This window comes from Vombatus ursinus, unplaced genomic scaffold (genome assembly GCF_900497805.2).
Source record: "Vombatus ursinus unplaced genomic scaffold, bare-nosed wombat genome assembly UNPS02014812.1, whole genome shotgun sequence".
Classification (NCBI taxonomy): Eukaryota; Metazoa; Chordata; class Mammalia; order Diprotodontia; family Vombatidae; genus Vombatus; species Vombatus ursinus.
The window spans coordinates 102,214,279-102,235,518 of record NW_020954590.1 but is presented as its reverse complement, the minus strand read 5'-3'; the positions used below and the strand labels follow the sequence as shown (position 1 = coordinate 102,235,518).

Here is a 21,240-nt window from a genome sequence, read left to right as displayed (position 1 = left end):
ATATTATGACCCTCAGTGGCCAATAATCTTACTAATCTATCCCTGCAGCTGGCTGTTTTTATGCTTCTTTTAATCTAGAAATAGTCTTATAGTAATAAAGGTGGCTTATAATAAATAATAAGTTGTACTAAATGGTGACTCCACAAATTCCTTTCTATGTATTGAAGTACAGATTATTTTTGAACTTCAGATTTACCTATTTAGTTTTTGTTATTTCCTTTCTTTTTTTATTCATTCATTCATTAAGACTCCCTCTCTTGCCTGGACTGGAAACGTAGTGGTCACTCATGAGCCTAATCTGTCCTCTACTGATTTGTATGGAAGTTTTGAACCGCTGTTCCTATCCTGGGTTGGTATGCCCCACTGTAAGCAAGCTGGTGTCTCCCCATCCCTAGGGGCTCACCATATTGGTGCTAGGCTTATTATACCCAGTTGGCTGAGCTCTACTGCAGCTCAGAACTCCCGAGCTCAAGTAATCCACCAGCCTTAGCCTCCCCAGTAGCAGGGTTTATAGGCATGTACTACCACACTTGTCAAATTGACTTTTTGAAAGACATGCTGTGTTGTATGTTTTCCCCAGTTATATGAGGGTTTAAAAAAAAAAAAAAAAGACAAGACCTTTACCCACACCCCCTCCCCCGTCATTTGGAAAATACCATGAAGAGAAATGTGTATATACTTCTCTTTTCCCTGACATATCCATGTTAACAGATAAATCGTCCTTTAGGAAGAGAACTACCTACTATACTCAGCAGTGAAGTGAAGGTTAAATAGATTTTTTATTGATACAGTACTTCCAGCTGCCTGTCATTTTTTCCAGTCATTCATGAACCAGAGTCATACTGCTGGTTTCTTATTTATTACCACTAATAAATGATTGTATAATACTGACCAGAAGGGTTACACATCTCACAGAAAACTTCCATGACAAGCACCATGATATGTACTGTAGAAACACAGCAGGGGCCATAAACAGTATTAAAGAAGTTTTGTTAACCAATAATGATGATTATTACATACCAGAAAGCAATCACACTAGTTATTAGTAAAAGTTTACAAACATTAAAAAGTGCATAATAACATCTGGAGCCATTGAGGCCTGAAAAAAAGACACCACTTTATCTTAACAATTTAAAAATCAAAACAAAACCAAAAAGAAAAAAACCCAAACAAACCCCAAACAGCAGGGCTTTACTTATGTGATTAGTGTCCACATGATTATGATGGGATCATTTCTCCACTCTTTTTCATCCTTACACTGGGAGGTGGGTTTCCCCCCAAAAATCAAAGAAGTAGCACAAATCTATACTTTAGCAACAGAAAATTAGGTCCTCCAGAAAGACACATTTCCAACTCTTGGAATGACTTTTTCCCCTCTCTTTTTCCCCCTCAAAAGTTTAAAAGTGATCCAAAAAAACTGAAGTTTTAAAAGCTCCTGAACCTGGGAAAAAAACATGAATTGACATATTGATTCCCAATTCCTGAAGAAACAGCTAGCAAGGGGCAGGCAAAGTGGCTATTTCAAACATGATAGGGGCACCCACATACATTGAATTTTAAGATAATATTCACCTTAATTAATCACTTAGGAGGCCTGTGTAACAACGTAAAAATACAGTGAAGTGTTGATGAGTTAGTATTAGGCCCAATCAATTTAGGAGGTGACATTTTAATCCATCATGTGTACACCACCACATTATACTTGGGGGGGGGGAATAAAAGGGGTAGGGAGAGACAGGAAAGGAGAGAGGGAGGGAGGGGGAGAGGGAGAGAAAGTCTTTTCAAAAATAAGTGGTAGAAAAATTCACAGTAACATAAATTTTTTTTTCTCCATAAGCAAAGGGGGCAGTGTTGAGCATCTAAATCATATAATACAACAACATTGTAAATAACAGCTGTAAAACATAAATACATGGTTCTAAAAACAGTGCTTTCTTTATGATTCTTTTTTTTTTACTGGGAGAATACTTTGGCCAGAGATTTTTTTTTTTGAGCTCTGAGGATCACTTTAACCCTTTGCAAATAAACACAATTAAATCCTCTGACATTATGAGGGGCCATTTTACTACAGGAAGAATCATCATCTGTTCGTGCTACTCTCTACAAGCATTTCATCATGGGATCAGGTGAAAGGATCCATCCGATGGAGATGTCCCAAGCTTAGCCATGCCAATTCAACCACTGCTAATGACAGAGGTAGAGAAAAGTCTGTCTGCAGCTGCTTTAGCCTGTGTACCTATTTTTAATAGGACAATGAGCAGGTTTCAGCAATGCAGAACAGCCATTTTTTTCTTTCCTCTCCTCTTACTTATGGAAATACATGCATTCCAGTCAGGCCTTGAAGGGTGAGAACGTCAGCAGCTGTGTCTGTAGGGCCAGGGGAGACATTAGCTATCTTGCTTGGGCGCTCCCCCCTGGTTCCCCCCAGTTTGCTCTGGTGGGTTTTTCTGCCCATCGCCTTCTCCTTCTGTAAGAGACAATGATCAAGGAAGAAAGGGACAGTTAAAAAATGCGGGCAACATTTATTGGCAATTAAGACAAGATACGGTATGACCCTTCCCTCCAAGACCTGGAAGAACATTGTATTCTTTTTAAGTGCTTATGTTCCATTTGCTATGGATATTGTATCATGTTTTATATTTACTTACTAGAGTGGAAGCTTCTGGAGGGCAGGGACTTTTTTCCCCTCAAGCCCCAATCATAGTGTGCTCTTCACCTGGCAACCTTTTAATTAATGGCTGCTGAACTGAATTGAAAAGCAGCAGAAACCAGGGAAAAACAAAACACACTGTGCTGGGAGATAAACTGAGAAGACTTCAAATCCTCAATTCTAGTCATGGTACTTTTGCTTGGTGAGCAGCCAATCACAAAGACAATGGCTTAAATGTTTCAAGGACTGGCTGGTTCTGATATTGTGAAATGTGCCATGAGCTCTGGACATCCTCATTAAAAAAAAAAGGCTATAATTAACTTCCATCTTGGAGTGATCTTTCTTTGTGCATATCTATATCTATATATCTATATCTATATCTATATATCTATAGATATCCATATCTATATCTATAGATATATCTATATATCTATATATATCCATATCTATATCTATAGATATATCTATATACATATATACATATACTATATATCCATATATATATGTGTATATATATATATATGACACATGGTGTGGGTAAACAGGAAACCGAAGAATTACTTTATGAGACACCTAAATAGATATCTTCACTTTTCCCCAATCTATGGTCATGTTTTCTAAGCATATAAGAAGGCAAGTGATGTCTGACTTGATGTCTTATTTTTAGAAGTATAGTGAAAAAAAAAAATCTATAGAATACGGTGTTAATCCACCAGTGAGATTCCTTTATAGTATCAAGGAAAAATGGATCTCAGTACAGTATTTAAGAATAGAAGGTAGAGTATTTGCCTACATACAGTCACAGCACAGAGGTCTTATTACTTCAACTTTAAAGACAAACAGCAAAGCTAATAGGACATGATCACATGACAGCTGGCCACAGACTTGCATGAAATGGGCTGTGATTTCAATTCAGCTCCCAAAGGACAAATGCACAGCCACTTGAACAGCCTCCATGGCAACTGGCACCCTCAACAGCAATTTTAGCTAATGACTTAAGAGCTTTAGACATTAAATAATTCTCTCTCCAAGGCAAGGGCATCATAGTACTGGCTAAAAACTAAAGGACTGTATTGTTCCATATAAAGAATCTATCTTTTCCAGACATTTTGCTGGTGTTAAAACTCAGTCTGTATCAGTACTTCTTTACAAATAAATTTGCAAATAAAATTTTACCTTTGATCAGATTGTATTTGGGGAAGGCAGCTGTGTTTATATTCAGACTGATAGTGTTAAGTGGAATGGAAATGAAAAGTGACCCTGGGTAAGTCACAGCTTCTGAGTTACCCAGTTTCCTCATTTGTAAAAATGGGGATAACAGGAGTTAAATCTTCTACGTAAATGATTTAGAAGACCATTCGTGACCATACAATGAGGCTCAGAAATTAGTATGACCATGGGAAAATGCTTCCATAGGTGACTGGAGTAAAGGAGGTTAATGACAAAAATAAAGGCTCCATATGACCTAAAATATTTGTAGCAGTGAAGAACTGGGGGAAAAATGTAGATATCCAACAAATTGGGATTGGCTAAACCAATCTCTAACATTCATGTAATAGAAACATGAATGTACTAAACTTAAAAAACGATGACCACAATGAATAGAGAAGCACAAGAAAATTTATATGAGCTGTTGCAAAGTGACTTAAGTAGAATCAGGGAAACAATACCCTATACTCAAATGACAACTAAAATGAAAAGAACAACAAAACAAAGGAAACTGAAGGCTATTAAAGAGTTAATTAACAAGTTTAGCTCCAAAGCAGATGTAAGAAAATACCTTCCCACTGCTTCTCCACATACATTGGGAACCACAGATGTGGTACATTGCACAAAAAATGAAACTTTTTTGGGGGGGCTAAATTGTTATTTTTTCCTCTTTGTTATAACAGATGGTTCTCTGGGAAGGTGAGGGGAAAAGAAAACATTGGGAAATGTTAAGTGATATAAGAAAAAAAATACCAAAATCTATTTTAAAAAGAGTAATAATGACTAAGAAGTCAAAACTGGATACTTACCTTTGCCCAGAATCATAAAAACACAAACAGAACTCTTTCATCCAAGGTTATGTTCACATGTTGCTTTTCACATTCAACAAAGTCCTATGAGGCATATTTCAATTATCCCATGAACAAACATGTATCTGAGCTGGCCTGACGATGACCATTACCAAATTCCTCAACTCCCCAACCTCCAGAAAAGATTCTCTTCCTCCCAAAAGCGCACACACACACACACACACACACACACACACACACACACACACACCACTCACCAGGCTTGTTGATATCAAGGTCCGATAGCTTGAGGGACACATCAGAGGTGTTGGTGGTCGAAGAAGTCACGATGATATCGTGGATGGCATTCCTTCTACCGGTTCTTCCTGAAGCAATAAAATCTGCATACGTAGTTTCCACATCCGTCATTGCTAACAAATATCCACATAGCAGTGCCTATAGAAGACAACAGTGAAGATGAGGTGAGTACATAAAAGGCAGTCACATGTTCAACTACTGTCCTACAGCAACATTAGCTAAAAAAATTCTTCTTATTTTAAGTCTGTTGTAAGACTTAAAAGCTGCTTGCAAATTTGGCCTTTTTGCTAAGGATTGAATGATTAGATCATAAAACTTTTGACTTCCTCTCTGACCTCAGTTTCCTTACCTATAAAATGGACTAGATGTTCTCTAAGTTCCCCTCCAGCTCTAAATCTTATGATTCTAAGGGAAAAAAATGCACAAAATTTTCAAAGTAATATCTATTATTTTTTTTTGAGAAAAAAGTAATAGGATGTGGTAGAAATGTCACTGGACTTGGAATCGGAAGACTTCGGTTACAATGGCAGTTTTCATGTTTACCAACACTATGATTTCAGAGAAATCCTTTAACCTCTTGGAGCTTCAGATTTCCTCATATGTAAGTAAAATGGAGACAATGATACCTGCCATAGAGTTAGTAGTAGAACCAGTATTACATTCTAGGTCTCCTGATTTTCATCCTGATGCTCTTTCCACTAAACCAGGGGGTCAACAAAACTCAACCTCTAGGTCAAATCTAGCTGGCTTCCTTTTCGTAGGCCCTCTGGCTAAGAGTGTTTTTTTTTTTTTAATTTAAATAAAGTTTTATTGTATTAAAAAATGTAAGAATCATTCTTGCCTCCAGGGCTGTACAAAAATAGGCAAAAAGCCCTTGGTACATTGTAGTTTGCTGACCCACGCATTAAACCAATTAAACAATGTACTTTCTATCTTAGGATTTGGGTAAGGGTGTAAGCCTCGTTCTTCTGATTTGTGATTTGTTCACTCGAGTGAATATCAAGAATACTTTTATTACTAACTTACAATATAAAATAACATTTTTATCACTGTATTCCCAGGCATAATAGCACAATAACTTGCATACAGTACAGGTTTAATAAATATACACTAAATTTGAGTTTCCGAGACCACAAATGTATACCTGAGGCAAACGCAATAGGTTTCTTACACCAACGCTCTCAGGAACACTAGGAAGGGAAAGGAACAGTAGTAAATTACAGGATCATAGGACTGTAGCTGGAAGGGCCCTCTGAAGCCATCAAGTCCAATCTCCTTATTTCATAAACAAGGAAACTGAGACCCAAGGAGATTAAGTGATTTTCCCAAAGTCACTAAGTAGTGAGAATCAGAGGTGAAACTTGTTTCTTAGGGATTTTCCCCCCATTAGTTCTGCTCTTGCCTACTGGTCCTGAGCTCATAGACCAGTGTTATTTCTGTAGCTACTTTATCATTTTATATGGTGATAGTAAGATTTCTTGGCATTTCACATCATCCCAGTATGTAGTAGAAAGAAGGAAAACATGTTCGTTAAGGGTAAATGAATTAAACTGCAAGAGAGGGTATAGAAATTAGAAAGCTATCTTGGTGTATATTCATGTGGTATATCTGAAGGACAAAATTCTAAAAAGAAATCGTATATCTAGAGCTGGAAGGTGCCTCAGAGGTCATCTAAACCCAGGCCTCTTATTAGGCTAAGGGAACCTAATATCATAGAGGTAAGAAGTAGTCAGTCAGCTGATTAGCATTTATTAGGTATCTACTATGTGCCAAACTAGGTGGCTCAATGGATGGAATGCCAGGCCTGGGGTCAGGAAGACTCATTTTCCTGAATTCAAATTTGGGCTGTGTGACCCTAGGCAAGTCATTTAACTCTGCCTACCAAAATTTTTCATCCGTAAAATGAGCTAGAGAAAGAAATGACAAACCACCCCATTATCTCTGCCAAGAAAATCCCAAATGGGATCACAGAAATTCAGACACAACTGAAAAACGACTTAACAATAACAAACAAACATGTTAAGCACAGCCATAATTTGAACTCCAAACTAGCACCTTTCATACTGCACCACAATTCCCCATCACATGTCGAGATCAAATTTTAGCACAGGAAAGAACCTCAAGATCATCTCATTCAGCTTCTTTCCCATCTCATCTTGAACTATATTAGCAGCACAGGAAGAAACTTTTAAGATCATCTTATCCAACTTTCCTGTTTTTCAAATGAACAAAACTGAGGCTCAAAGAGGTAAGTTGGTTTAACCAAAGCCAGACACAATGAGGTAGAGGTAGAGCTGAGTTTAGAACCCAGGTTGGACCCATGTCCAGTGTTTTCCATTCATTATACTTTATTGTAATGCACTAGCTTCAGTAGCATCATTTAGGAAATGTTACATTCTGAAAGAGACACCTCAAAAGTGTGAGAAAAATTAATACCAAAAAACTTGATCCTTTCTCATAAAATGAATGAATAAAGCATTTATTAAGTACTTAACGTGATGAATATGTGCAAAAGCATTGTATTAAGCTCTGGGGATACGAAAAGTAAGGATAGTCTCTGCTCTCAAGGAGCTTACATTCTAGTGAAGGGGAAAACATATATGGAAGGTTTCAGCTCCAAATCAGTCAGAAATGTCTCATAGTCCTCAAGTCCAGTGACAAAGCAGATGTTAATGTCTCTCCCTTGATGTCATTTGCACTGATAAAATCAGATTAGTTGCTAATCTGGAACCATAAGACAGCACCAAGGACTTTGATGGAAAGAACTTTCTTTTCTGGGTTTCTAGTAGCTGTGACTCTAGGGCCTGCAGGATACATCTCCACTGAGGCTGCTTCTCAGGATGATGGCTGGGGTTACTGGTCTGGAAGTACTGATATTCCCAAGGCCCCTACTCTCAGGGTCCTTGTCTGTCCCCATCAAGATCCTTGGGGAGATGGCGGTCAAAATGGTGGTGATGGTTTGACTTGTCTGGCACATGCTGCTTCCCATGTCTCCATCAAGATGCTTGTTGATTCAGCTAAGCTGGCTATCCTCTCCTGTTGTTTGGAAGTTGGGGGGGGGATGGCTGGCCTCTTCTCTATAGAAGTTGCTTCCCTTGATGATGTCTGTGAGGGCTGGACTGGGACCAATTAGGCATAGTGGATGGAGTGCTTGTTTCAGAGTCAGGAGGACCTGGATTCAAGTCCTGCCTTAAGCAACTCCTCAGCACAATGAAGTTGCAGGGCAGGTGTTGATCTCCCTTGCCAGGAGCCCCTTATACTGATGAAATCACAAGTTTGACCAAATATTATAAACGTGCATGCCCACTCAACACACACAATTCACAGCCCCAACTCTAAATGAATTCTCTAAGCATAATGGTGTGAATGACTCCATCAGGACACACTGGCATTAGTCACATCCTGCCCCCATTTCTACAACTTTGTGCCCCAAAAAAAGCAAAAATGCAAATTACTCTCTTCTCACTGACTTACATAATTTTTAGCCCCCAAATACCCAAGTCATAACCGAGAACACCTGCTTCTAACTCAATCTCCTTAATGTAAAATGTCACCGTTGTTTCTTCTGTGTACTTGGCATTTCACATCACCCCCAAACCAAGTGAACACCCCTTGTATCTGAATTAAAAGATGATTATGAAACAGGTAAAGGAACTTAGAATTATAGACTGAGGTAAAGAAAAAAGAATATATGGAAGAAAGCTTGGGACAATGACAAGTCTCAAAATTACCTACAACTACATAGTTTCTTTGGCCAAGAATCAGCTCTATAACTAGCTGTAACTTCTTCTGAGGCAAATATGTTTGGGTATGTAAGGGTAAGTAGAGAATGTGGCAGCTGTAAGGCCGAGTCCAATCCAAACTCAAATTAAATGGAACTGGGGAGGGGCATTGGTTGGGTAGCCTGATAAACTGGTCCCTCACCCTTTTCCTTTAATTCTCCTACATTTGTTCTAATGTGCCTTTTGAGACCTTCACTCTATTCTAAATAAATAAATGATAAACAAAACAAAAAACCCCACAGTCCTCAAACTTTTTCTTTGTGCATTCCTCCCACATCTTCACATTCACAGAAGCTGGGATTAAATTCTAAACATAACTTTCATGTGCTTTGCCTACATGAGCAATGAACTAGCTGGTGACACAGAATGGTTGATGCCACATAAATTAGCATTATCCGTGTGAATGGGGGAAGAAACGAATCAGAATGGATAAGCCAAACATTCATATTTGGTTTCAGAGCACAGACCACCCCCAACACACTTTTTTTATGCAACATAGTGATGAATCTCTTCCAATCACGTTCTACTGTGAATGAACTGGAGGGATAGACACAGCCAAATTTGTGTTGCTATGAACAACACACAGTTAACTTTCCTTTTCATCTCCTCTCATAGGCAAAACATATCAATTATTGGACCAGTATTTACCTTACTGATAGCTTTCTGGGTGGTCACTTCTCTTTCCCATTCCCCTCAGTGAAGTGTACCCTAAAATGACTTCATTATTGTTCAGTTTTTTTATGTATCTTTTTCTCCTAAGTTTATGGTGGGTTTGATATACGTGGTAATAGTACTTTCCAAACTATTCCATTTAATTTTTAGTCAAAGAGATAAGTCCCAGTTCTTTTAGTCAAATGCACGATCACTAGAGATCCTGGTATAAGAGTGGCTCCAACTGTGTATTTGGAAGGTGGACTGCAAGTACGTAGGTATAAAAAGAGCCTTAAGAGATTCATTTCCTGTTGGTTTCACAAAACAATAAATACTATATTCAATGAAACCAAAGGAGTGCAATAAATAGGTTGAGCTAAAGGAAAATTTAGAGGTTTCATTTTAAGAGTAGCAATGGACAGATTTCAGTACCCCATATAAAGAACCTAATAAGGATGCATTTAGGTAAATGAAGTTAAATTTATATGCTAAATACATATCAAATCTTTCCATTTGATTATCTAACTGAAAAATGAAGTCTAAATACATCTTAAAATGGAAACAATGTTTAAACACATTTATTTTGTACATGAGATAGAAAAGATTATATATAAGTATTTAGTCTGATAGAAAAGAGAAAAACTTGATTCTTTAAAAATAAAACTATTTTGGATGCAATTTTTCATAAATCACAAATCTCCCCAAATTACAATCTAAAACTCTGATTAAAATTCAAGATTAAAAAAAAAACTCCTTAAACTCCTGTTTTCATTCTATTAAGTTGTCCTGCACCACCCCCCCCCAAGTCCCATGAACCAACCTGAGAATCTGTGTTGTTCAGGAGTCTCCTTCCGTTTTATGAGGAATTTTTTGTCTTGTCTTCATAATTCCTATCCAATCCTTAACCAGTCTATCCCTTCCTCAGACCCTTACTTCAGTTAGCTTAGAGGACAGCTAAGGTTTGGATTAGCAGTATCTATATATTAGTATTGTCAAAAGAAGCTAGGAAAAAGGAAGCCTGTACACTTGTCTCCTAAATATAGCATGTTGAGCATTTTGGCATAGATATCTCCAAGACCTTCAGGCCTATGAACATTCTAAAAAGAGTTACTGTAGTGACAACTGGTCATATGCTAAATGCTGATTGGATGACAGGCTAATTCTGCTTCAGAAATGGAAACAAATGAAATGAGACACGCACTTAGAAGGAATGGATAGAATGCAACCAGCCTGCATTAAAAGTTTCTGTAATAAGTGTCATGCCTTTTGATCAACAAAAACTCTCCTGCCCCATTACTATATTTGCCAATGTATTGTTCCCAATCCTTACTTGATGAAGTCCTATTAATTATTTTCTCATTGTAGGTAATCTTTGAAGAATTTACCTTGTTTGTTGCTTGGTCTTGCCTTGCACTTAGTAGGGACACAACATTTATTGATCTAGAATTCAATATAACTCTTTTTTAGAATGCCAAATCCGTATAATATTTTATAGGCAATAAATGAAAATGGTGTGAAATAAAAAATGGGTGATTATCAAAGTACTCATTGGAAATGTCTTGTAGAATCAGAAACCAGAATAGAATTACAGGATCCAAAAGCTGAGAGAGATCCCAGAGATCATCTAGCCCAATCCTTAACAAAAGTAGGAATCATCCCTGGTAGCAATCCAACCTATACTTGAATGTCTCCCTCCTCACATGATTTGTGTCACAATGAGGCTCCAACGAGTATGAATACAGGGTAGATAAATCCCTTTAGAAAACTTTTGCCTAGCAAAAAGATGTCAACATCTCAGCTAATAATAAGCCTCTTTAAGTAGAATCTGCTGCCATAAAATTCTAATGACGACAACTTGACTCTCTTCTAGAATTCTTTGTGGGGAGATTTTCTGTAGATACTCAGATACCTATAATTGGTGCCTCCCCTCTCCCCCAATTAAAAAAAAATGTCAATATGCTTTTTACCCCTGACTCTGCCTAGACTTTTAAAATATTTAAGTTATGAAAAGTGCCAGTACTTGGCACAGATAAATAGTTCTCCATCTTCTCTCATTACTCACCAACTGGGCCCCTCATGACTTTGCTCATGCTGTCTCCCATACATCATATTCTCTCCTGCTCTTCCTATCAATTAATGAATAACCATTACCTCTTTTAAGACTTGGCTCAGTGTACTTATGTTGGATCTCACTTACTTTCAGGAACTTTATATTCCATATGACTCAAGACAAGTTAATTCTCTCTTTCTAAAGGAGCTAAAATCTTACAAATGTAAGCTTGGGCCCATAAAACAACAACAATAACGACAAATACCTGCCATTTGTATAGTAGTTGATAATACAAAGAGTTTTATATTCATAACTTGTTTAATCATTATAGCAACTCTGTGAGGATTGGGGAAGCTATTATTATTAACCTTTTACAGTTATGGAAACAATTTTAGAGAGATGAAGTGATTTGTCAAAGATCACAAAGCTAGAAAGTGGAGCTGGAACTCAAAACTCCATCTCATGTCTCTAGGTCTTGATGTCTTTCTGGCATAGTATGTTATCTCAAGAGCTAACATATCCAAGAGGACTCCAAACCTCACTTCAGCAAAGAACTGCCCAGCTCTAACAGACGTACTTCTCTGACTACATTCACATCAACACTCTTTGCTCTGGTACCCTTAAACTAACACACAAATGTCTTGATCTTCAGAGCACAAAATGCTTTAATTAGGACTTTAGAGATAATCTAGTCTAGTTCTTTTATTTTATAAATAAGGAAACTGAGGAACAAAGAAATGACTTAACTACTAGCAAAAAGCTAGTGTAACATAATTAGGAGTTAGCTGCAGAGCCAAGACCCATAATTCAAGTCTCTTACTCCGAGTCTACTACTCTCTACACTATATAAAGAATTTTTATTTATAAGACAAAGATGGTCATTAAAAAAGATACCCCACTTTCTTCTTTCACTGTGAAAATATCAAAGGATCTTAGAATTGGTTGTAATCTCAGGTCTAATTTTATCCCATACAATCCAAGCGTTTTTTAAGCACCTATTTTATATCTCTACTGGCTAGCATTATGCCTTACACAAGGACAAAAGGAAATCCAGCCCCTGCATTGGTTTATATTAGAAAGGGCAGATACCACATTAACACAGATAAGTATACATATGATAATTTGAAAAGAAAGGAGAAAGAACTAATAACTAAGGAGGAATCATTAAGGAAAAGTCTTTCTTCTCCAAAGAAGTGGAACATGAGTTGAGTTTTAAAGGAAGCTAAGAATCCTAAGAGGAAATGGGTGAAGGGAAAATGCATTTCAGGCATGGGGGTAGCCTGTGCAAAGTCACAGAAATAGAAGACTGAATACTTCTATTAATGTAATAGAGAAACTGTTAATTCCATTAGTGAAGAGAATTTTTATGCCTATATCAAAAAAATCACAGATCTGGATAAAAACAAAAAGATTGCAACTAAGATGGCAATAACTTTTTGGTCAGCTGTATCACAATGTTTTATATTGATCTTGAATAAATGTCAATTATGATTATTAGTACTTATCATGTATATGGCTCAATAACTTTGGATTTAATTCACATGACAATCTTTGCATTTCTCTGAAAATGATACTTATCAGATGTATCAGCAGTATCGAAACAATACCTTGCTGTATGACTAGGGGTGGCCATTTCCTCATCTGGAAAATGAAAAGGCTAGATTAGCTAATCCTCAAGGTTCCCAATAGTAGTGACATCCTATGAGTCTAGGTTAAATAGTTTAATGCAATTATTATCTTAGAATGATATTTTTTAAATTCCAGAATTCTCACATTCACTTCAATGAGGACTATTTCTCACTTTTCTTTGAAAGTTTCCATCATCTATTTAAGGCCTATTTAGCAGATAAACTCATGGAGCTACCTGATGTCTCACTCTTTTAAAGATTTTTTTTTTAACATCATCTATTTAATATTTCAAAGAGTTCTTAAATAATTGATCAGCTAATCCTTGCAACACCCCTGCCAGGTCAGTCAATTAGCAGAAAGAATACTGCTGGTCGGCAAGTGACAAGCAATATTACTTGAACATTACAAATGAAGAAACTAAAGCAGAGTGAGGTTTATCGACTTGATCAATGTCTCACACAGTCAGTGGCAGGTCTGATGTCAGAACTGAAGTCTGGCTTTATCACCATTATCATTAAAAGAACATTAAGTACTATAGACACTTAGTACTTTAGGACTGCCAGGGAACTGCCATAAGAGATCAAACAGTCCATTGCCCTCATTTTACAGATGACTAGATCAGTGGTCTCAAACAGCAGATTTGTTTTACACTTATATCCCTATTCTAGTACCCTATCATCTAGGTTTTTGTCACGGTCTACAAAGACTCATTAGTGTGATTACATCATCTGAACAAGGGGACAAAGGGCTGCATAATATGTTTTGGAAGTTCCAAATGACCAACACTGGGAGGGTTTGAGATGGCTAAGCCTCCTCCAAGAGTGCTGAAATCTGACAGTATATGAATTTTTTGAGAACAACTCTCCCAGAAACACGATTCTTTCTCTTGTTGATGTTAAATGCAGTGTCTAAAATGACTAATTTCCTGGGAGTTCGTTTGAATTAAACTTCTACTATGTGGCAAGGGGCCATGCTAGGAGCTGGGGTAATAGAGATGTAGTACAGTCAGCCCTCAAGTGGCTTATAGTCTAACAGGAGAGGGTGAAGGAGACACAATGAACGTGCAAAAAAAAAGTACGAGGCAAGGTTGTATGTGATAAGAGGCAAAGATGTTATCCAAAGTGTTATGAGAAAAGCTGAGGAAAGAGAAATTATTTTTCAGGTGGGGGGACTGAGAAAGGATTAATGGAGGAAAAGAGTACCTGAGCAGAGTTTGAGTGAAGCGAAAGCACTTCGACAGGCCAAGATGAGGAAGGAGAACTTTTCAAGCATGAGGGAGTCTGTAGGCAGGGTAATTCAGGATGAGATGGCAGAATGGCTAACAATCCACTTTGGCTATAATGTGCTTTAAGGGGAATCTTATGAAATAAGGTTGGGATAATGGAGGATTATAGGCCTCTATACATTTTTAAGCTGAAAAGAACTTGAGAGGCCATCTGGTCCAACTCCTTCATTTTACAAATGAGGAACTGCAGCCCCAAAGGGGGAAGTGACTTGCTTAGTTTCACACAGCTAATAAGTGTGCAAGGTAGGTTCTGAAGCTAGGTACTCCCGATTCCATGTCATACCCTCTTATCTACTATACCATTATTGCCTTTAGAGGGGGAAGTAGTCTTACAGCAGGCCTGTACAACATCTTCTACATTTTTTTGTGGGCTGTCCAAAATCCTTTGGCGTGCCTGTGGGCCACAGGTCGTGCAGGCCTGCCTCAGAAGTTCATCTTGTTCCACTCTCTTTTTAGAAGAAACTGAGGCCCTGAAGGGTAAGTAATGTGTCCAAGAACACACAGGTAGTAAAAAACAGAAAGAGGATTGGAACATAGGTCTTCTGACTTCAAATTTAGTGTTTACTGCATTATTTCCACATGCTTTGATGTCATAACCCTTAGGCAATGGAGTTTACATTTGATCTTATAGGCAACCAGGAATTAAGGAGTGATACAATCAGATCTTAAAGACAGCTTCATGGAAATCAAGCAAGGACAATGGCCTCTGAAGCAAAAAAAGACATTTAGATGGTGATAGTAATACTTGCATTGCTTATCTCACAGGGTTGTGAGGAGAGAGTTTGTAAACCTTTAAGTGTTATGTAAGCATTAACTGCCAATAATATTACCAATAGGACAGCAAGCAGTTCTAGACACGAGTGGAAGAAAGTTGGTGGAGATGCTAGCCAGGGACTGAGAATCATCCCCAGGGATGGCATGTAGCCAGGGTTGTAATTAGGGTGAGGTAATTGGGGCTCTGCCCTTCGGAGGCAAATCTGGAGAGTGCTTAAAGCACCTGGAGTCCTTTAGCAACAAGGAAACAATGATGCTTGTCATACTTCTTTCTCCACTGGGGACAAAGAACAGCTGTATGCCTCTGTGTTTTCAGTCTCTGTGTTTAGGGTGTTATTGGGTTTCAGGATGTGGCGGCATCAGCAGGCTGTGTGTTGCTACTCCTGAGAGCCTGGGATGTTGGCAACAGGAGGTAAAGGAGTCTGATATCTTTTCCCACTCACTTATCTGCCTCTATCCTCCATCTAACATAGGCGAGTTTGTATACCTATTTCCACTGCTTGCTAATGGCCAGTGAGGCTTGACCCCAGGCAGGAAGTACTAAAGGCCAAGGGTCCTTTGCCAGAGTACGGATATGTTGCGTGTGGGTGCTTACAGTAGTATCACTAACCCAAGCTAAAAGCACATCCTGCCCTGCTGACTCATTCTTCCAATGAAAAGAAAGAATCACCATGCACCAATATGTCCTCAATCCACTGTGTGCATGGGAGGAAGAGGGCATCTGCTCATTTGGGTGCTGGAGCTGTCACGGTAAGCACTGCTGCCCTCCAGTTAAAAAAGCCGATTTAAGGGCTCATTTGCTGAAGCTTGTTTCTTTCCTTCCCTATAGCAGGAATTCTTATGCCACCTTGACCTTCCCAGAATTCAGTTGAATACTGATAGAAAGAAATGAACAGTGTATTATTATTCATTTTTATCACCTATTTACTTGTAACCCCTAGTTTAAAACTTGTATTTGGTGCCTCTCTTTTCTGTTTCTGACTGGTCAGTCATCATGCTTTTGTGCCATGAGGACATAAGGCTAAGATCAGATTAGTATGGGTCCAGAGTAGGAAATTATCCATGGTGTTAATTTCTTCATATAGTTAATTGTCATCAAAATTTTACCATTTCTTCATAAAGCTAAAGGTTATCAAATCTTTCCTCTACAAAAGGGAAGCTATTGTTTCTGGAGATCAATTAACTTGATAACTTAGAAAATTCCATATCCTAGTGGAGATGTCTGTATTCAAGTTGGTGGTTGAAGTATAGGTGAAAAGTTAGAACTTATACTATAGAAGAGATAGTTAAAGCTAAGCGAGTGTATAAGCTCTACAAGGAAGAAAATATAAGAAGAAGCAGGCAAGAGTCAAGAATTCCTGGGGAATCATACATAGTTTAGATAGAGGAAAAAGGGAAGAGAAATTAGTAAACAAGATATGGGGAAAATGGTTAGGATGCAGATTATGTTCTGGACAACATATACTGGGCTTGCTGGGTCTAGGGATGGTTTGGGAACTAGAATGGAATCCACCAAGAAGATGAACCAAATCACATCTTCAGGTAGTGAGGCTCAAGAAAGCAGTACTAAGACAGTCTAGATAAACACAGGAGTGCTAAATTAAGCGCAGGAAGAAGTGCCAATTACTCGGTCTATGGTATCAGTACTTGGATTGGATTCCTATCAAGATGCCAACCTGGCTCATTCCTTGGTCACCTCAGTGAGATATAATGACTCAGTCTTATAGTTGCCTGTATATTTAAAGAGAAAAGAAAATCAGGAAAATATTTTGCCATGAGAGAAAAATATTTTTCAAGAAGCGACTGGCCAATCTGCAGTACAGGCTACATAAGTTTGGGCAGCCTAACCACTAACAAAAGGTTATTGCCAAACTCTGAGAGAGCGATTCTAATCACGTAGTAGGGACAGAAGCCAGATTTCAGGAGTCATTAGGGGAATGGATGGATTGAAGTAGAAGCTGTGGGTTCAGCAGAGCTATTTTAAGAGTTTGGCAGTAAAGGGAAGAAAAGAAATTGAGTAACAGCTGGGAATGCTGGTATTTCGAGGGAAGCCTTGAGCATATTAAAACATGAAAGGGAAAGATTACATGGAAAGATATGAAAGGGGTGAGAAAGAAGGAGGTGAAGGAGGAAGAGAGAGAGAAAGGAAAGGAGAGGGAGAGAAGAAGACGGAGGAAAAAAGAAAGAGAGAAAGAGAGAGAGAAAGAGAGACAGATATTAATTCTGGGAATAAAGACCCAGGGGAGATAAGAAAATGTTTAGCTCTAGAGAGGGACAGTGAATCCTCTCTCTGAGACCAGAGGAAGAGATGAAAGGATAGATTTGAAGACAATAATGTGCCAAAGGGAAAGAGGTCCAAAAGGAAAAGTGTAGAGTTTTAACCTTCTCTGCAAAGTAGGAGACAAGGTCATCTGCTGACTTGTGTGTGTGTGTGTGTGTGTGTGTGTGTGTGTGTGTGTTTGATGGGGCTAAAGATTTAGGACTGTAAAGAAAAAAAAAGTCTAGAAGGAAGGCTAGCAGGAACTTATTAAGGACAACAGAATCAATAAATATCACTGAGATACAAGTTCAAGTCTGATGGCAAGAAACAGTAAAGGTCAAGTTCTTTGCTGGACAGTATCTTACTCTGGCAGTGATTTGCATCCTAGAAATGGGGAGAGAGGATAATAGGGGCGGCCAAGGACTGGGGATTGGCTAAACAAGCTAAGTCAAAGTTCAATGGAAATATAAGATTCCAGGAGGCTGGAAATGGAATGCTGAAACATAGAGTTGTATGTGTAGTCTAGGAAATGGAAAAAATCCAGTGTAGCCAAGGTATGGCAAAAGGAATGGGCAAAGTTGGAAGGAAGAGAGTCACTCTGAAAGAAGTCATCGCTAAAAGAATGTTATGTAAGTCTTGTGGGTATGACAAGACGAACTAGAAAAATGGAAGATAAGGAGGTTGTGTTTGGAGATAGGGAAGGAGTGAGTCAAGAGATAGCAGATTTTGAGCTGTACCTTATAACAAAATCCAAGGTGTGGATATGTTGGTATGGAGCAAAAAAAGCATCCACTCAAGATATGTGAGGTCAAGGAATCTTAATAAAGATGCTGAAGTGATTGTGGATGGTGGTCAGGGATATGTTATGGGAGGCTATAAGTCTTTGAGGTCTTTCAGGAAGATGAAATAATGACCTTCTGAACTGCTTGACATATATCTAGGTGGATAGCTAAGACTTCAAATTACACACAAATAGCTTCTACTGTTTCAAATTAATTCTTTGTCTAGAATTTGGAATATAACATGAAGTAATGAGACTATTGTTCATTCCATATAACTCGAAGCCTTGGATTATTGGAATTTTCTATTAAATACTGTAAACTGTACCACAAAACATGGAGAGTTGTTAGTAGAGTTGTAAGTACAATCAAGAAGTTTCCCATCCTGTGAGAAATTCCTACACTCTAGAACAGAAAGAAGGAATGAAATATATTAATTTCCTCAAGGGAAGGAACTTATTTTTTGTTTTATGTTTCCAACACCTTGGTTATTGCCTTGTACATTTCTGAGAGGAACAGGTCTATAATTTCACTGGTACATAGGTAGATGGCGGGAACTTCAAATCACTCCCAGTGAGGAAAATCCCTCTCACAATTCAGGCTGGCATCTGTTCAGCAATTTATAGGCTTTGAGTGTTGCCTGTGGCTCTGAGAGATTGTGACTTGCCCGGGGTCACATAAGAGACAAAAGTCTATCCATTACCATAGACTGCCTCTATCAATATAAATATTACCAAATAACCCCTCTATTAAAATAAGTACATGCAAAATAAATACAAAGCAAGTTGTATTTAAACATGGCTATACTTTAGATATTGTAATAATAGCACTTGACATCTGAGGGGGAGTGAGAGGGGAGGGAGAGAGGATAGCATTTTTCAGCACTCTTCTAGCTCCAGGATCTTGTGCCGTTCAATTCAATTCAAACATACATTTGTTAAGTGTGCACTCTGTGTAAGGCATGTAATCATAACAGAGGTTTAATTTTTTTAAATACTGGGGAAAGGAAGCATTTGAAGAGTGAATGTGGCTCACTTTCTTGAAACCTCGACTATAAGTATATTTCTGTAATGCCAACTGCGCTTTCTCCAAGATTTCCAGAATGAGATGTTCCAAAGAATAATTCTTCAAGAGAATGAGTCACATACTTTTGGTGGTAAATAACTAGTATGACAATCAAGTCTGATGTAACAAAATGGTATAATCTAACAAAACAATCAGCCACCAAGCATTTAAGTGCCAAAAACATTCCAACATTGCTTTAGGTGCTAGTAATATAATGACAAAAATGAAATAGTCCCTGTCTCCAGAGCTTACAATCTATCAGGGAAAATAACATGCACATGAATAATAATAATGATAATGTATCTTTTTTTAATTTTTGTTTGTTTTTTTAGTTGGGCAATGGGGGTTAAGTGACTTGCCCAGGGTCACACAGCTAGTTAAGTGTTATGTGTCTGAGGCCACATTTGAACTCAGGTCCTCCTGAATCCAGGGCCGGTGCTCTATCCACTGCGCCACCTAGCAGCCCCCCACAATAATGATAATGTAAAGCACCATGCAAATTATTTTATCTGAACCTCATGACCTTTTTTTGAGGGAGATGCTAGTATTATCTTCATTTTACAGATAAAACAGAGGTTAAAAGAGATTAAGGGACTTGCTCTCCAACAATTCCTCTGCCAGTTTCCTAGTTAAATCACCTCCTCAATTGTGTACAAGAAGATACTAAAATCATTAGTTTTCATTGACTTGGTGAATTTTCCTTAATTGATATCTTCTACTGAGGAAAGCCTATCCTTGTAATTTGACTGACAAGCATTATTTAGTTCTTCCCTATCACTAAATACTGATCCTTCCTGTGAACATTTAGAAGCATACCTCTCCATTCTACGTTCCAGTAATACTACATGGATTTGTTTGGTTGTGTTCCAGAATCTCAGTGATGTCACTTCCAACATTTCTGATTATTTCTTTTTTTATCTTAGCCCCAACAAGGCACAGTATGGGTATGCTGAAAACCAGCCTCAGACTATACAGATGCATCGTGTCTTCTTTTACCACCCACGCTGCTCAGACATGGTGACTCACGCGGGAGAATCATCATCCTCTCCCTCCCTTAAATGCTCTTCTCTCCTACCTCCCATCATCAAGATGTAGCCAGAGAGGTTTTTGGGGGGAAGGTAAAAGGAGGGGTGACTTTTAAAAGAAGTTAACATCATATTCCACTTGGACTTTTAAGTACTACCTGTCAATGAATAAATGTATAACACAGAATACTGTGATCAGAAGAAAATGCAACATTTTCATAATTGTCCATCTCTCTAACACACTGACTCTGACAGGAACATTAATCAAATAGTTGCTCTCTTGAGGTTGAAATACTTGCACAGAATCAAAACCTCTTCTCCCAGAACTGGATGTTATTACATGCATAAATGATAAGCAACTAGCACAACCACCCTTTTGGATACTGATGCCTCTTTCTGAGAACTCTAAGACTTTAGTTGTAATAATTTCCCTCCCACCTTCCCCCCCATCCCGCCCTTCCTTCTGCTTTTCCATTCCTATGATAAAAGAAAAGTAAGTAAATGAAACACGAGAGGAAAAACCCAGTTGGGTCTAGATGGAAGTGGGTGGGATGGAGGCGGAACACATCTATTTGGAATTGGCACTCTTTTCAAGCAGTGATAAAGAACATTTCTCAATTGCACATCAAGATAATGCAATACTGTATTTAATTGAAATTAGGCAATGCTTTCTTTCTCTTTAAGGATAAAAACAGGTCATCAATTTAAAACATGCACACACAACTGCACACATCCTTGAGCCTTTTTGTCTCTTTATCCTCTAAGACAGCAAGCATTTCCAATTCTCCCCTAGTGTGTTAACATTTATTTCACTCTAAATATTGCCTGTTGAAAATTCTTTATTAAAACCTTCCAATATAGCTCTTCCCAGCCAAAGGGAGGAACAGGTGCTATGACTGTGTTTTCTACATATCTCTAGTATATATTTCCCAACTGCTGATTTATCTACTTTGTAGATGCCAGTTCCCTACACTG

At 38.1% G+C, this 21,240-nt stretch overlaps 1 protein-coding gene across 1 annotated transcript in view; it reads right to left on the bottom strand.

The window, feature by feature from the left end:
- Positions 1 to 1,715: 1,715 nt before the first annotated feature.
- LOC114054289 (cAMP-dependent protein kinase inhibitor alpha-like) overlaps positions 1,716 to 21,240 on the bottom strand; it is a 74,561-nt gene continuing 55,036 nt past the window's right edge. The window contains exons 2-3 of the mRNA XM_027877486.1: positions 4,926 to 5,103; positions 1,716 to 2,467 (exon numbers count right to left, since the gene is read on the bottom strand). Of these exons, the coding sequence (XP_027733287.1) occupies positions 2,388 to 2,467; positions 4,926 to 5,103 (258 nt within the window). The 3' untranslated portion in view covers positions 1,716 to 2,387. The remainder of the gene's footprint in view (positions 2,468 to 4,925; positions 5,104 to 21,240) is intronic.